This window comes from Ambystoma mexicanum, chromosome 2p (genome assembly GCF_040938575.1).
Source record: "Ambystoma mexicanum isolate Mex_15411 chromosome 2p, UKY_AmexF1_1, whole genome shotgun sequence".
In the NCBI taxonomy this organism is placed as follows: Eukaryota; Metazoa; Chordata; class Amphibia; order Caudata; family Ambystomatidae; genus Ambystoma; species Ambystoma mexicanum.
The window spans coordinates 594,601,097-594,619,024 of NC_090923.1; the positions used below are offsets into that span (position 1 = coordinate 594,601,097).

The window sequence follows — 17,928 nt, forward strand, 5'->3', positions numbered from 1 at the left end:
AAGGAACCGAAGAGAAGCAGAGAAGAAGACGGCTACTGCAACTACAGAGTCCCGGTGAAGCCCTGCTGCAGTCCTGAGCTATCTACCCTTCCATAACAAGAGAAGATCCAGTCCGGAGTCTTCTTCCCTTGAGCCTGGTGGGATCAACCAGCTCATCGTCCACAGGCAGAGGATCCTCTTCTTGGTCGAAATCGCTGCACACTGCTGTAGGGGTCTGGATAGCCACCTGAATAGCCTCTCCTGTTTTAAAGGAGCGCACCTTTTATTCACTGTTGCTTTTGCTGCTGCTGGCTTCATCCCTGGGTAGTGCAGATCGCTCCAGACGTCGTCCTTCTTGTCCCCACGACTGAAGCTACAGGAACCGTGAGTCTGCAGGAACTACCAGGAACAAATGCCAAAGCACCAGCTCTTCTTCACATTGAATAAGGTACTGTGTCCACCTTTGATGAACTAGGGTGAACCCCTTTTCTCCTCACTAAAGGCTTGTCCTTACCTTCCTTCCCTCCCTCTTATAACTTTTGCTTCCTCTGTTGACAATTTCTAAGTACTCCTGGCAATCTCAAATCGTGAACTGTACTAACCGTGTGATCTTCAGCAAGAGGAACCCTGTTCCACTTGACACTGGCGCAGGCCTATTGACTTTTATTCACTTGTAAAGTGTCCTCCGATTCTACCTGCCTTGACAACAGTATTGCCTATGATTTTTATCCCCAACTCTTCTGTGTTGATTCATGTGCCAAGTGTGTTTTAACTCCGGTAACATTTCTTCCCGCGGGTACGCGTATCTTTAGTAAGATCGAACTGTCATTGCTGTCAAAAAGCGAACACATCTGTACTCCCGGTAACATCTTTGTTTCACAACACCAGTCTGTTAAAACCAAAGGTACTTACCTTGAATTGTAACGCACAAAGTGAATTGGTTGTGTGTAGTGTATTTTATGTGTGGTTCTAATTTAATAGAAGTGAAGTTTTTTACGAACAGATGGTATAAAATAAATGTACTTTTACTTTTTAACCAAAAACCTTGAATTGTAGTCCTTTGTGTAATCTCTACTACTGCTCATTTGTTCTTGAGATAAGTCTGGCTGCTCCGCTACTGCTACCACTAACAGTATAGTACAGGCTTGTACCTAAGGTGAACTTTTATTACCACTTGTAGTCTTAATTGTTTGTAGTGGCCCCTAAAGGAACTGCACAGGATTCTGCCTAACAGCTTTGTCTCCTAGGATTACATCTACGAAATCCTTATCTTGTTCTTCCTCCTGTGTGGATACCTGAAAATGCTCTGACGCCTTGACGAGCACCACATTTAGTATGGGTTGGTTGTCAATGGGTTAATCAGTGACATAAAGGGGTCCTGATTAACAGGAGAATCCATGTCATACATATTTGACTCGGGGTGAACCTCAGGGTCCTCATTATCTGCATAATAGGGGTCTGCTGCATCATCCCTGTAATAAGGGTCTGCGGCCTCTTGAATGGAGAGGTCTTCATGCTCCGAGTCCTGGTCATAGAGGTCTATGACTGTGCCGTGTACTGGATTCTCAGGGCAAGACTTTTAAGCAGGAGTTTGAGCAGTAAGTAGCGCCCCAGAGGGAGCTGCATTAGGTGGTGTGGAGTACACACTAGTAAAATAGTCTGGGTCCGTGGCATAGAAATTGGCCATTACGGACATCCTCTTCATGACCCTAGGTCCTCAGCCAACCATTGGGCAGAACTAGGGATGACCTGCGGCTGACAACGGAGCCCTAAATCTTCGGGTGGGGGAGGAATTAGGGACGAAGGAGGAGCCTTCTTCTTTCGGGTAGAAGACAAAGAATCATGTGATGAGGGTTCTTTACTCTTAGGAGTGGGCCGACCCTCGTGACTTCTCCCTATGAGGGGTCCTAGATTACTTTCTTGGTCTCCCTCTCTTGCCCCTGGATATCAGAGGCGCGTTTCCTGACTAAATGGGCCAAACCAGACTGTATGGGGTTTTGTACCCGAGTTGACGTAGAACGTCGAACCTCGGGTGCTGGCTGAACCAGAGCCTTGTCAGCGGATGTTAGGCAGAAACCTGTGCAGTTCCCTTAGGGACCACTGGAAAAGGCTTAAGACTACGGGTGTTGGCAGTAAACCCAATTGGTAGCAGTATGTACCACCCAGATTTACCCGGTAGCTGTGGCTAAGCAGCCAGACTTCTCTCAAGAATAGTTCGACAGTATATAGAGTATACAAGATAGGTACCAAAATACAGTAGCACAAGCAAACACTGACCAGAGCTTTGGTATCAAAGTATCATTATTTATTTAAAGACACACTTTTAGAAACACTCCAGCACTATTATTGTAAGCAAGTTCAAAACACACTCACTATTAATATATATACATCCCTTATTCCTTATTAGACAAGTCTTAGTTAACACCACTTATTTCCAGACAGAGGTGAGCGCTTAACTAAAGATGGGACTCTAATATTAAAGTTATCAAAAAAGGGAGGGAAAAGGCAGAAATTAGAAAAGCACACAACACAATACTTTAGAAGCACCTAGCAGGAAAGCAAAGTCTACTAGTGAGCAAAAAAGTTCAGAGGCCAGCCTCCCTCATAAAGAGAGCAGAACACCAATGCGCCCAAGATCACACAGTTTAAAAGGCTTGAAAAGTCTTGCAGGGAGTTCAAAAAGGAATTAGTTCAGATCAGAAAAGTTCAGTTAGCCAGCCTAGGGCCAACGCAAGTGGTAAATTGAGGATTTAAGAGACACCCCACACAGACCGTTGCGAGGGAGGCCAGGCAGACACAGTACCTTGGAAGTGGAGAGGATCCTCCAGCGGGGGCAGTTGTTCCTGGCAGCGGGTGAAAGTTGCGGCGTTGTCCAGAGGAAGAGAAGATCTCGACTTCGAGGAAAGCTGAAGGTTGTTGCACTGCCAGGGAAGAAACCAGCCGCGGAGTTCTCTGGTTAAAAGGTACTACCCTTTTATTCGCGGTAGTGGTAAAACGTGGTATTCCGGTTGCCGGGGTGCTTGGCACAGGCAAGGCGGCCACGAGATGATCCGGGAAGGTGAAAAGGCGGGCAAACTGGTTATCCCCACCAGTCAAAGGAAGAAGACTCTTCGGGATGAAGATGATCTCTGTCGTTGGAAGAAGTGGTGAGGCGGTTCAGCAGGGCTCCACCGGTGGTGTCGTCGTTGCAGGTCGGCTCAGCTTCTCCCTCTTCGGATTGTTTGGTCCTGTGGCGACTTCTGAAGTTCCAGTCCCCAAAGCCCTGCTTTTATGCAGAAAACCCCCATTCATCAGTCCTAGCTGTCACTCAAACATGCTAAGTGGTGAGCCGGGTGGCTCACCACTGGGCCAATCTCACAAGAGTGCGACTTGAGTTGCCGAGGCAACTCAGTCCAGGGTGCCTAAACCCCCCTCCCACACATCCTGTAGATCCAGACAGAGTGGCACCACTTTTGGAGGCTTCTGTGGAGAAGTCCGCCAAAAAGTGGAACAAAGGGCTCGACTTGGGTTGGAGTTACAGAGGCGAACACAAACGCCATTTTAAAACCGAGTCCTGGCAAAAAGACCCAACCGGGGAATAAATATTAAATAAATAACCCTGCAGTATCTTTAACATTGCACCAAAAAGTGGTGCGTTTAAAATGAATGGGAAAATCCCATAGTAAATATTCTTACAGAATATTTCGCATGGTAACCACTGCCACCAGCCAGAAACTCGACGAGGGGGGACTGCACAGTGCCCCCTCGAAAAACAGACCCAGGGGCAATCTAATTACCCCTACCAGTACTTCCACAATATGATGGTTTGTACTGGTTCTGTTCCCAATTTAAGACTAGTAAAGTCAATGGTGACTTTACATGCCCTGGGAGACAGTAGTCAGTCCCAGAGTATGGAGTCTATGTTTGGGGGTCACTATGACACCCCTGTGTTACTGCACTGAGGGTGCTGTGTAACACACTTACCAAAAACCACATGAAACCCTATGGAGTAAAAGACCCCATAGCCCATAAAACACATTACAAAGTCAAAGGATATCTCAAATCATGTCTAAGAGTGGGAGAAAGAGAGTCTCACTCTTAGCAGGAGAAAAAAATAAACACCTAAAATCCAGCAAAGCTGCTGGGGGACTCACTAGGTTTGGGAAATTAGCCTTAACAGAGAATTCTCCCTAACAGCAGACGATCGGCCACAGATAGTGGTTTTTTGCGCAACATCTCTACCGTCCTTCGACGGCCAGGATGTGTCGTGTGGCGATCTCGAATCCCCGTGCCCAGAGGACGGGGATTCGACTGACCTTTCCCTAGACTTCGTGTGCTGCCGTCCGCTCAACACGTGAGTCGAGTCTCTGCCGTGGGTTGTGTGCTTAGTGGTGGATGCAGATTTAGAGTCCCCACAACAAGGCCGCCGGCCTGTCTCACGGGGTCGGTGGCTTGCGATTGGGAAACCGAAGTCACCCCGTCACCTTCGGATACTGCGGAATTGCTGCAGTCGCTGAAGGCACCCTCTCCTTCCATGGCCTCTAGCTGCCTGGCATGTTGTGCCCAGCGCTTAGTAAGGCAGTCCTTTAGTGTCTTGGGCTTGAAGAGCCTACAAGCTTGACAAGAACCCTCGACGTGGTCTTGCGGGAGACACAGAATACACACGAGGTGTTTATCCACCCAAAGGAATTTCTTATTGCATTTGGGGCACAATTTAAAGGGGGTTCTTTCCATAACGGAATCTATCGGCAGCTAGGCGAATATAGTGTATATGGAAGGGAATATACATTATAAATGTCCACCCCTCTCTCTCCCTATTGCTTGGGCTCTAGCCTGTAGCGGCCTTCCAAGGCCAGAATGGATCCGTCGCCGGAAGTCTCTCGACGGTCGTTCCTTGCGTTCACCAGCGTTGGATGGTCTCGATAGTCGGTGATTATAAATGAAAGCAAGAATAAAGTATCATTAATTGTTTTTTAATAAATGGCGATATGCCGAATGAGAACTTCGCTCTAAGCGTCCGTCTAAGATGGCGGGAAAAACCATCGAATGGACCTCGACGCGTGAAGGTCCATGGGTACAGTGGACGCCACAATAGGGATAGTATTACTGGCACTGGCGAATTTCGAAAACAACTAATACTCTGCAGCTTCCACTAGATGTTCGCCTATGCACACCATGTGATCTAAGCAGATTCCACAAGCCTCAGAAATATATAGGTAGATGGGGGAGGGGGGGATAGATAGAAAGGAGTGTGTACAATAGGCATTTCATGGGCAGAAGTGTTGAGCGTTCGGGACAGGATGAGAATAACGTGCTGGTATAGGGAAGGACACCCTTCCAGGGAGAGAGAGCTAGCGTGAAGTCTTGAACCCAAGGAGGCTGGTGATGTTTTTCATACCTAGAGGCAGGACACCACAGTGGTGATGGGCAAGGAGGAAGCAGAAGCAAGAGGATGCACACGCTGGTGGAGGGACAGACAATGAGGATGATACTAGAGGAAAAGTTTCAAAAAGGGAACTAGCTGGAGACAGGTAAAAGAGGGAAATAAATTAATTTTCAATTTTTTGTCCCAGAAACTTAATAGTGTCATTTTGTGCGCCTATGTGGCATGTATTTATGTTAGTCATCCAGAGCTTACATCCCTGCCTCAGGAGTTTGTTAGGGATTATGCAAGTGGGAAACCAACCTTTCTTCTACTTTCAATGCGTTTGAGTAGTATCATGCCCACCAGCAGGTTATGCATATATCATGGCGCATGCAGGCTCTAAAAGCCTTACGGATTTTGAACACAAATGTATATCTGTTAAGGAATCGCCTAAACCACTATAGTTTCATCTTTGGAAATGAGAAAATGTCAACATTTGTGAAAGCTGCAAATGCTTCAGTTGCCTTACCCGGGATGGCTCCAGGTGCGTTATTGCAGAGCTATGGCAGTTATAGCTGGCCTCTTCTTGTCCATTGAACACATTGTACAGCTTCAACTGCCCAGTGCATGTACCAAGCATCAGGAATCGCTCTCGTGCAGAGAACGCACAGCATGTAAATCCACTCTCATCCTCATTAGCTTCTCGAAAAACAGAGATGGGACGAAACCTGGGGACCAATGAAGGACAAAAGTGACAGATAATTTAATGAGTTCAGGGAGGAATCGGATGTGCTAGTACCTTTATTAAGTAACTCAAAATTACTAAATAAATGATGGCAAAAAACTGAGGAAGCAACCAAATAAAAACATATTAGGCTGACAGATTTTTAAATTTAGCGTGTGTGGTATGCTAAGAGTTATTAGTCACAGAGCAGTCATACCAGCAGGAAACAGTAGAGCTAGCTTCTTACAGAACAACTTTATGAGGGCAATGAAAACACTAAAACATGAAGGATTCCAGTGTTCCTCACTTAGTGCAAAGTTTAAACGCAAGGAACCTAACAAGCTAAATTTACAGAGCTGGCCATAAATATACCACTCAAACTTTTCTTGCAGACGATCCTTTTTTTTTTTTAAAACATTTCTTTATTGGCATTTCAAACAACAACTCAAACAATACATCACTAAACCCCTCCCCCATCCCCCTGGTACGCACATGAAAGTAGTGAGTCTAGAGGGCCGGGTGAACCAAAAAAAAAGAAAAAAAAACTACTGTTCCGCATATGACCCATCCAACTTAATCCCCCCACATGTGAAGGTGTAGCATTCCCGTTGTACAATCCGCTTTTCTAATTTCTGAAATCAGGCAGAGATCCTTCCCCGGGGTTAAGTTGCATAGGAGATCCTTGCACACTAGGGGATGCAGAGTCATCCTTTCCGACTGATTAAGAAGGTACATCGTGTATGCATCCCACATCCGACTGTCTCTCTGATGACCTCCCCGCAGCACACCCCAACGTGTCTCCATATCATTACAATATAGTATGTCTCGTGACCAATGCTCAACCGTCTGGCTCCGTCTTTGACCCCACCTCATAGCCACCCGGCGTTTCGCTAAAATCAAGAGGCGGCCCACCAATTTCCTAGTCTCTTTAGGTATCCGCTTCGTATATCCCAACAGGGCCATCACTGGATCTGGCGTGAACCACTGCCCAACAATATCCCCAATGACCGCGAACACCCGTTGCCAAAAATGCTCTAGCTCCATGCATCCCTAAGCCCCATGCAAAAAGTCTGCCGTCTCCTGGCTACATCGGATGCATGCCCCAGATCTCGGAGGGAAGTAGCTCTTTAACTGAGCTGGGGAATAATAACTTTGATGTAGAAATTTGAAATGGATCAGCTTATAGTTCGAATTAACCGCCCCCTTCTTGATCATGCTGCAACAGTATTCCCATACATCATCCTGAATTTCCCGCCCTAGGGACCTCTCCCACAACCCTTTCGAGGATAACCCCATGTTAGTCCTGCCCCTCACAGCCAATCCATACAATTCAGAAAGAATATGCCTCCCTATATCCCCCCCAATCACCCTATCTAGCATCACGGCAGCTCCAGGTGGTTCAGGAAAAGAAGGAAACAGCCGTCGTAGCGTTACCCTCAATCTATAGTACAAAAACATATCCGGTGCAGACAGGTCTCCCTTTTCCCTCATTTGATCAACAGAGATGAACTTCCCACCTGGAAATAACTTGCCCCACGTGGTGACACCTAACCGCTTCATCATAGTCACATAACAGCACTTGTCAGGGGAATCCCAGGAACGAACAGCAGTGGGAGTTGCGATGAATAGAGAAGGCCACCCCTGGGAGCCCTCTCCAGGAACAGCCAAGCCCAGCATGTCAGCTCCACCAAATTCCAGGGGGTTCGGAAACGGCCCGGGGCTGTCAGAATGACCGACCTCAACAATGCAGGGAACGCTATAGCTCTCTCTCAATCTCCACGTGCCTATGCTCCGCCGCCATTCCATACCAAAGATAACTGGCTTGCGCCACTTTATAGTACAACTCAAAATCGGGCAGTGCCAGCCCGCCCTCACAAACCAGCGCTGTAAGCTTTTCCCAAGAAACCCGAGCTTTCTTGCCCACCCACACAAAGTGCAGTACGAAGTGCAGTACTGAAGATCCCGAAAAAAATTTGGAGATACTTTTATAGGCACATTCAGGAACACATATAGGAGCTTAGCAATGATGGTCATTTTAACCACCAAAATCCTGCCATATAAATTAAGTGGGAGTGAGGTCCAGCTCCCCATCGCCCGCCTAGCTCAGCGCTTCCACATAGTTCTTAGTATATACCACTCCCTCGCAACCGTGACCGCCAAGTAACGAGTGCTCCGCAGATCCCACTGGAATCCCCAACTATCCCGAAAGGGAGACACCCCGCCCGTCAATGGAAAGATAACAGATTTGCTGGCGTTTATGCCCCGACAGCTCGCCAAAACACTGCACATCCAACATAATCGGGTATAGGTTAACCTCAGGATGGCGAATGAACAGGACCATATCGTCCGCGTAGAACAATATAACTACTCTATGAGTATGTAGCTGAACCCCCCTCTGCAGATGAAACTCATGAACCCACTCCGCCCAGGGCTCTATCGCCAAGGCGAAGATCAGGGGGGACAGCGGGCAGCCCTGACGTGTACCCCGCCCCAACGGCAGTACCTTAGTGTTCCGCCCATTCACCCTCACCCTAGCTACCGGATCCGTGTAGAGAAGGGATACCAAGGATATAAAGAAGGTGCCCAGGTCCAGCCTTTGTAGGACAGTGAATAGAAACGGCCATTCAACGGAATCAAATGCTTTGGTGGCGTCCAGTAGGACCACCACCACCGAGTCCTCCACCGACAGCGCCGACATCAGTTCAAACATCCTCTGCAATCCGAAAGAAGTCGACCGTCCCGGAATGAATCCCGCCTGATCCGCTCTCATTGCAGACGATCCTTAGTTTTGTAGTCACATCATTCTTTGCATCATGATGAACATCCTTCTTTCCAAATTACAGGAAAATCTGACAAAGTGCGATTAGGCCATGCAAGTTTGCAGGTAACAACTCCTATTTCTGGATGATAGTGTGCATCAAACACCTGGAATCACAGTATCAAGTACGAAAACAATTTGCCCTAGGTAAATAGGTATTCATCATGCAAAAATAAACATAGTTCTGTTAGAAGAAGGGCCTTTTTGGTGTCTCCTTTTTGCTAACTTGAGATATATCATATGAAGAGGCCTGGTATGTTATCATTAGAAATGCATGACTCATTTAGTGAATCATAATTCATTAGTCATTTAGGGATTCAGTTATCCATCATTTCATTCTGATTAGTAGTGACATTAGTTATCCATTATATTCAGCCATTTGGTTTGCTAGAGAAAGAGGCCAGTTATATTAAGTGCCTTGTAGAGACATATTTAGAAAGACATATGTTATTATGCATTATGTATGCATTGTAGAGACAAGCAGTGTGCATTGAGCCATGGTATAGCGCTTGGTTTGAGTGAATGTGTTAGGCATTATAGAGCATGTAGCACCTAAGCCATTCTGAAGAGACACAGAAGATCAGCGCCACAGTCTGTGAAGAATGTTTTGAGTTACACTGTGAAAGATTGGAATGTGTAAACAAAGGCTGGCAGACAGGAAGATAAGATGTGACTTTTGCCTTAGTAGAGAACGGAGAAGGAGGCTTTCTCAGCAGGCCCGGGTTTGCTCACAGACAGAAAGGTGGGGACATGCAGGGAGCGGGGAGCTTTAAACCAAGAGACACAGAAAGAGGGATTTCAGTGGATGGAGAAATATGGAGAGAGATGGGAGGATGGTGTTTCGTAATACAATAACACAAGATAGGATGTACAATGTCACGGTGACGGAACACACTGGAATAGAACAGAACAAAGACATGCGTACACAGACTTTCAGGTGCTTGGCTTGAAGAAATGCTTTTCTGACAGAAAGAGAAGGAATTTTAGTTGAGAGACACATGTAACCATGGGGAAAGAGCACGTTATTTGACACTATAACTGGAAGCCTGAAATTGACATTAGGGAGAGGCATTTGTGAATGAAAGGAAGTGGTGCCACTGAAGGAGACGTTTGGTGTGGCATTGACATGCAGGTTGGAGGCGGTTTGGCAGAGAGTTGAATCGGCTGACATGCAGAGGGGAAGCAATTCTGGGAGAGCAGATGAGATCGATCTAGCAGGGAGACTGGCAGGAGACCAGACCACTGAGAGGCCAAGGAGAGAGACCCTGACTGACTGGCTGCAAGGGAGCTGGAGAGGAGAGAGATGGGACACATTTGAGATTGGGAAGCCTGCACATACAGAGCGGAATATTGCTGATTGAGTATGAGGCCTAATTGATCTGAATAAGGCATGTGCCAATGGGGAATTAGGACATACACTCACACAGAGCTTTTGGTTTGATAGAAGGGGAAATTAGACAGGGATTGTTTTAGAGAGAGAGAGTGGGAAGTGTGGTGTGGATTGGAGAGGAATGCTGAATGCTGGCGCTTGCGAATTGTTATTAGGCTGCATTAGCATTATAGATCCAGCTAATTAGATTGCTTGCATTAGAAGCCTGTAAGGCTTACATTCATTGTAGTTTAGACCCAAGTACAAGGGGTGCAAAATTATGTTTTGCTAGAAGTGCTTATTATGCCTTGCGGTGTATGAATACATGTATTCCTTTGTTATAATTGAGATGGACACGTGATTTATTTGTGCCTTATGTTATTTCGTTTGGTTTCTATTCTTAGGGTTATGGTATTAGGGTATGTTTGTGTGTCCATAGCATAGTAACTTAGGAGTAACACTGTGCACATTCGCCGTGAGATACATTAGTAGGGGGGCCATAGTGGTCCACACCCCCCTGAAGTAGTTTTTGGAAACTAACAAGTGGTCGCCCATGTGGGGCTAGGCCAAAAGGTAGAATTTTCAGTAAAACAGTAGTCCCTTTAGCTTGTTCCAAACTTCGTCTTACTGAAAAAGATTTCAACTTAAATCTTTCTAAAAGTTGCAACTGATTTTGGATATGTTGTCCTCAGTAGCCCATATGGCTAAACGGGCAGGGGTGCTTCTAGAAAACCCAGTTGTGTCATTGGGTGAGTTTTCTCAACCATAAAGTGTTGGGAAAGAGGCTGGTGGCAACTGAGCATTTTGTTTTTGACTACACCCCTCAGCCTTTTGAATGCTTTGGTAGTGGCCTTTTAAAATGCTACAAACCAGCCCTATTCTCTGTGCGATATGTACACAAAGAACTGTAATTTTGTCGCCTCTGTAAGGGTTTTGCAGAGCGCAGAGGAATCCCTGTATGAAATGAATCTGGTTTACAGGGGATGAGGTTGTCTCAAACACCTTAGAGAAAAAAATGTGTGTGTGTGCATGCATGCGCCTGTGTCTATTTGCCTGCAAATGTTGAACATGTATGGGCAATTCAGATTTGATGGCTGCTAAAACCTTAAAAAGGGTGCACAGATTTTGATTGGTGGGCTGGACTAGCCCCTCTGCCCCAAGGAAGACCCCCCCAGGCTATTCTAGATATTTCAAACGTGTAGTATGATGCTTGAGAGACAAGACATCCCTGGGCATACTCAAGACCTGGCTGTGGTCTATTTCCCCTCCTGAAACTCAGGTTCTCGGAGTACTGGAATCCTGTTTCAGGCTGTTATCTCACAAACATGCAATAGGAATCGCGGGAACCTACTTGCTTACATCCTTCTGGCGCTCTCTTGAAGCTTCTTGGACATATGGTACTTACCAGTGCTGAAATGGGTGTCCCTGATGTCTTACTGGAACCAGAGTGATCTGTTGCTACTTTCCTTCAGTGGTCTTCTAGGGTCTGACCTTTGCAGCTGTTCTTTCCCAAGGAGACTTTTGGCACCGTGTCCTGAATCCCTTTATCTTCATCAGAACATCTTGTGATCCTTTTAAAAAAGGCCACTACTGTGCTTTTTTGCTGCAGTTTCTTCGGTCATGTCAAGATCTTTGGGGGCTGCCTTACCAATTCTATCATTCACATTTGTCTCACACAGACATTTCATTTTGCTCTTCTTGCAGACTCTGCAACAGGAACTAGCTGTCGTGACTCACCCGTGGTGGAGTCCCAGAGGCTAACAGATGTTCTCGTGGACACAGCCCTGGAACCTGGCCAGACCAGTAGGTTCAGGTCTCCTCTGTATCAACATATCCCTCGCCTGCTCTGAAATACAAGCAAGGGATCTATTAATCGAAAGAGCGGTGCGACGGTTCAGGTACGTCACGGACACCAGCTAAAAACCAAAATAACAGTTGTCAGCTGATGAATGCCGGACAAGCAGTGTATGAACCAAACAATAAGGAACTCATCTGTATTTCCAGGTTACTCTTCCAGGACCAGAATGTTGATTGGTCGGTATGAGGGACAGGGTGTCGGTGTACTGTCTCTTCTGGAACAGCAGGCCCTACATGAACAGAAAATAGGGTAATAACCAATCTGGATAGCAGAATGATGTTAGGTGCGTGGAGTGCCACTTGCCTAGTTGGGATCTGTAAATAGTGTGGTCGATGCAATCCAAGGGATGAGGCAAAAGGTAATGAGCAACAGAAGAGGAGAGTAGTTGCTACTGTTAAGGGACCTGATTCCGGGGTGGCACAAGGACGCACTAGCAACGGGATGGAGCACGTGGAAATGACAGGATAGCTCCTCTAGTTCTGCGCTCAGACGATAACCATGGAAACACAATCCGAGACAATCCATGGAGAAAAAAGGGTTTGGTGCCATGAAGGCAGTGAGGTCACAAAACGTTTGGCAAGCGGAGTCCAGGAAGCGTAGCAGAGGTCTTGACAGCAAGCGGGCAGGCAAAATCATAAAACGCTAGGCAGGCGGAGTCCAGGAAGAGTAGCGAAGATCAGCGTTGAGCGGGCCAAAGGCAGTTACAGAAGGAGGAGACAGGAGAAATCTGCAATCACAGCTGAGTTCGTATCGGGGAAGGCAGAGGTAACGAAACAGAGAAGCAAGGGTCAGAGACAAGGAAATGCACAGGATGAGCAGGGACCAAGGGTCAAGCCGCAACTCCAATCAGAAGCAGCAATGCTCCCGAACCGCCAAGTTTTGTAGAGAGCGGGAGGCGGAGTGTGAAAAGTCTGCTGCGATCAGCAAGCTTACGTCAGGTTCCCCTGGCAACGGTACATGCAGAGGACCAGCGCCTTGCCCTGCCGGCCAGTTCCAAATATTGCCAGGGCAACCTCCAATGCTGCATGAAGGAGGCGTTCCGGGTACGAGGCAGGCGAGGTGCTGCAAGCCTGTGAAGTAGCGTGACCGGGGATACCTGCCGAGTGCGCACCACCTTCCTGTCACTGGCAATGTTACTAAATCTAAAACCTATCATCAAAACCAACCACTACATCCGAGCCTCCTAGACAGCCTCTAATGGCCTAAGGCACATCCCTAGGATCGACAGCATTTGAAACTATCACTGGTCTCAACTTCTTAGGAACTGGGATTACGCCTGAAGTCATGCGTCAAGGCCCCAGACTGCGAAAACTACTGAACAAGGCATTAGCTCAATGTATTCAACTTTTCTTTCCCAGGCCTCTGGTCATCGAACCTAGGCCTGAAACAGTCTCTCCAGATGGAAGGATTCCATCGCTGCAGCTTCTAGGACATGCTGGTAATATTTGGCTTACTTTTCACAATAACTGAGCTGCCCAAGTATTCAATGATTTTACTTAACTGGTACAATATCTGTTTATCTAAACAAGGATAGATCACCATAAATAGTGCTGTACTCCTCATCCACCTAATCCATAGCCCCATTTGCTCCATAATTTGAGATTGTTCATGACATTGGGGCAGTACATTAAACAGCAAAATGTCCTCTGAAATGTAAACGCCTGACAATGCCGATTTCCCCATGCATTAAGCTTCCTCATTACCCTTTTTAGTACAGAGGCATGGAGGGAGAGGCATATGGAGGACTGGGACTAGGAGTACAGCAGTCAGTAGGGTGGATAACTTTTTCTCACTTCTTACACCAATATCTCATCCCCTTCTCTCCATAATTTATAGGAGAGTACCAAGCATTAACTCTAGGAAGAAAGCTATCCTATGAAAAAAGTTCTGAAGACCAGCCTGTCCAAATATAGCATCTGACCTGCTACTGGAGTTTGAAAAAGGTAGCATAAGAGGACCATCTAGCAATGACCTCCCACGCAACCAGTGATGTGTGTCCGGAGCTGCTCCCACTGCATGTACATGAACACCACTGTAATATATTTATGCTGAAAAAGCAAGACCCGGAAATGCACACCACTATCCATCATGCAATCAACGCTTTGAATGCATTTCTGCCTGGTTGCGAGGCTCTGAAGGCACCAAAAAGGTTATCGTACGTCCTGATGGGCTATGTTCTGTCTAGAAAAACATGTAATCGACTGCATTGACCTAAAGGAACAAGTCCTTTGCTGGATGTGGTGTCTACTTTGGTGGATACCCAAAAAGGATGCTGAATGACCGTAATGGATGTGGGGAAGATATCCGAGGAATTCGTATATGCTCCTATAGCGGCATGACAGGTTCTATAGGCGTCAACCTGCATACCAGAACTTTCTAAGTGGGACAAGAATGAAAGTATCCGATTTGAGGAACATTTTAAAAGGAAGAATTCAAGTCAATGGACCAAAGGCAAAAGCTGAGCCACTTTTGTACTGTGACTGAGTAGATGTCTTTCGAGATGTTTGAATTACTTTTCGATTATCCTGTGAAAGGCCCAAGTGACCCAGGGTCAGATCTTCAGGAACCAGCTGACCAAGCTCAGTAATTGAGGGGGCTGAGTGACACTCTTTCTCTGCTGTGTTATAATCTCAGGAAAAGCTAAGAGAAATATAGCGTCTTTCACCACAAGCACCACTAAATCAGAAAACAAGGTTCTGGGCAGCCAGTGAGGAGTGATTGGAATCACAGAAGCAATGAGAGCAGTTCACCCCTTTGGAATCACCTTATGGATAGGGGGGGATTGGAAGCAATACAAAAGAGCGTCCAGATGAAACACTGGATTTTGAGAGCGTCTTCCAGAGAAAGATGGCCATGCCTTTCTCTCAATGCAAAGTATCGGCATTTCGCATTGATCTCAGAAGCGAACAAGACCACTCGAAGAACGGACCATTTTCGGTTCATACCTGTAGCTCCCATTCATGGTTGAAATGAGAATGTTTACTCCAATTTTCCACTCCAGGGAAGTGGATGGCCCAAATATTCATGCAATGATTGAGGGCATACTCCAAAATTGTGCACCGCTAACCTGCTTATTACAGGAGAACCTTGTGCCACCGTGCTTGTTGAAGAGTCCATGCAGGTCATGTTGCCAGTTTGAATGAGCACTGCCTTGCCCTTCAGAGTGGGAGGAAATGTGAATCAACGCTAGCTAAATGGTCCTGAACTCCATGACCCTGATATTTTCCCACTGATCGTCGTAGAACCACAAATCGTTTACAGAAAGATGGTCTTTGGATGCCCCCCCATACCATGAGTGAGGAATCCATAATGATCACCTCATGAAAAGGATCTGTGAACTGCCACCAATACGTTCTCTTCTTAAGACCATGTTATGGAGAAGGTCTCCTGGACACTGCAGGTAAGTAGCCATAAGTTACTTTATTCAGTTAAAGTAAAGTAAACAAGATCTTAAACCAGAAGCCCACTAGCTCCCACCACCCAAGCTACATCTTCCAACTCCCAGTGGTGGAACGCTAGCAACATAACCTTCTCATACATACACAATCCATCATTCACTCTGACCTCATGTATTCCAGACTAGCTTACATCCATCCATAACACAAAACACATCACAACACACCTTTCAGCCTTACCGAGCCACACATCACAACACACTACCACATAGGTCCAAATGCAAAGGTGCTGGAATGAAAATAACCAGACTGGCTTCCACTTGATTCCTGTGTTCCACTAAACATAAATGGAGTTTTCTCAATGTGAGGCATGCCAAGTCAACTGCCAGAATTCAGGCAGCCAAGAGCCCCAGAAGGTGCTGGAATCACCATGAGGCGAGTTCCTTCCGCTTCAAAAACAGAGTTTAGTCTTCTTGATATACTTTACACAGTCCAAAGTGGAAAATAACCTTTGCGCTGGTGGTGTAAAGTCAACAGATTGATTAGGGACGAACTCAGATTTCAACTGATTGAAAGAGACCCAGATCAAAAAGAGGATAGAGTCAAATGCATAGAGCCATCTGTACCTCTTCATCTGAGGTAGCACAAAGCAACCTGCCATCTAGATATTGGTAGGTGTGGATACCCTTCAGGCCAAATTGAGCCCTGATGATTGACATGAATTGTGAAAAAACGAAGGGAGCTCCAGTCATCCAGCAAGTTAGAACTCTGTATTGGAAGTGTGCATCTTCCAACAATCTATGTAGAAAGTTATTGTGAGGAGGCAATACTGGGCCACACAGACAAGCGCCCTTCAGACCCACTGAACCAACGTAATCAACTTGAATTGGAGCAGATGTGTGCAGTAGTTGTCCTCTTAAAATGTTTTAGAGTAAGAAAGGAATTGAAGGGCAACAAGTTCAGAACGGTTCTGGCCCACCTGGTTTTTCTTGATAACTGTAAAGAGCCAAAAACAAAAAATCCGACCCCTCCGCGGGACGAGAAAGAATTCCAAGACCCTCAAGTACAGAGTTTCTGCACTTTCTGGGGAAGAATTGTGGAACCAACTTGTAATATAGGAGAGAAGGGCGGTGGGAGAAGGGGAGCAAGGAATGGCTAACCTGTAGCCTCTGGACATCACAGACAGAATCCATGGATACCTTGTAAGAACACTTCATCCTGCCACAAAATCCTGCCTCTGACCGGAAACGTGTGAACACAGACGAAGATATACATTCTGCTTCTCTTCGCCACGGGCAGATGCTGCACTGGTAGGGTAGTAGAACCCTTTAGTAGCAATTCACTGTTTCCACCTGGACGCACTGGGTGACCCATCTTGTCTTTGCAATCTCTCAAGAAATCATCTGAAGCCTCAAAAGGACCTAGATCTAACATTCTGCATGGAAAATGAAGCAGATGTGAAAGATTTCTGTGTTTGTTTGTTCAGCACTGCTAGGAATGTAGCAGTCCTAGTCAAAGTACTTTTTCTTCGTAAAAGTACTCAGACCCTTTGAAGGGCAAATCTAATGTTCCCTTGCAGATCTTAAGCAAAATTTGACGAAGTAGCCACACCAATCTTTTTGCGCATCCTCCTCTATGTACAAGCTCCTGGCAGCCATGTCAATACAGTGTGCCAAGGCCTCTAAAAGATCTTAAACTACTGTTCTAGCGTCAGCTAGTCCAGAGCGAAAAGCCACTGGCTTAATTGGAAGAAGATCATTCTGGAAATCTGCAAACTTGGTCCAGAGTCGCTAACTGACGGCCACAAATAATGCACCAGCATTCATCTGTCTCAGATGGAGCACATAGTTTGCATACACCAGAGAATCTAGCAGTCGGTGGTCCTTAACAGGAAGATAGGGAGACAAAGTAGAGGAACATACAACAACCAGGCCCTTAAGACCCCATATGAAAGATGCAGTAGCAAGTGGAAGATCAAGCGTGCACGGAGAGGGTGAAGGGAATATAAAGTCCCTCAGGAGCAGCTTTTAATTTGTTGTAGTGGCCAAAAGGGTCTTACTCCAGACCATCCCTACCTCTGCAATACATCCCTCTGGGAGTGAATCCCAGATATATGTGCCGCCTTGAGTCTGATAATGGCTGACAAGACCATGGCTTCTGAAGGGGAGGGTTGGAAGGGAAGAAGGCAGTGGCACAACCAAAGGGTCTATCAAGCCCTCCAAGCTCCTCTCTGGTATCCGTTCTGACCCCCTTGCCATCCACAGGTCTGTGCATTTTTCCAATGTAGTGTTTTTTTAAATGTGTGAACGGCGCGCTGATGTGCGACCAGGTATTGATGCGGCGCAACCCGGGTGTTCTGATTCTTGTATGGCCCGCCGGTGGTGCATGTCTGGATTTCTCCCTGCCTGGCCTGTCTGCCCAGAGGTGCTGTGCCTATGCCT

General features: G+C 46.5%; 1 protein-coding gene across 3 annotated transcripts in view; it reads right to left on the bottom strand.

The window, feature by feature from the left end:
• Window positions 1–17,928, bottom strand: part of DCAF1 (DDB1 and CUL4 associated factor 1) — a 1,932,496-nt gene that overhangs the window by 904,914 nt on the left and 1,009,654 nt on the right. For all 3 annotated transcript variants that reach the window (XM_069644104.1, XM_069644105.1, XM_069644103.1), the window contains exon 15: window positions 5,853–6,051. In XM_069644104.1, coding sequence (XP_069500205.1) covers window positions 5,853–6,051 — 199 coding nt within the window. The remainder of the gene's footprint in view (window positions 1–5,852; window positions 6,052–17,928) is intronic.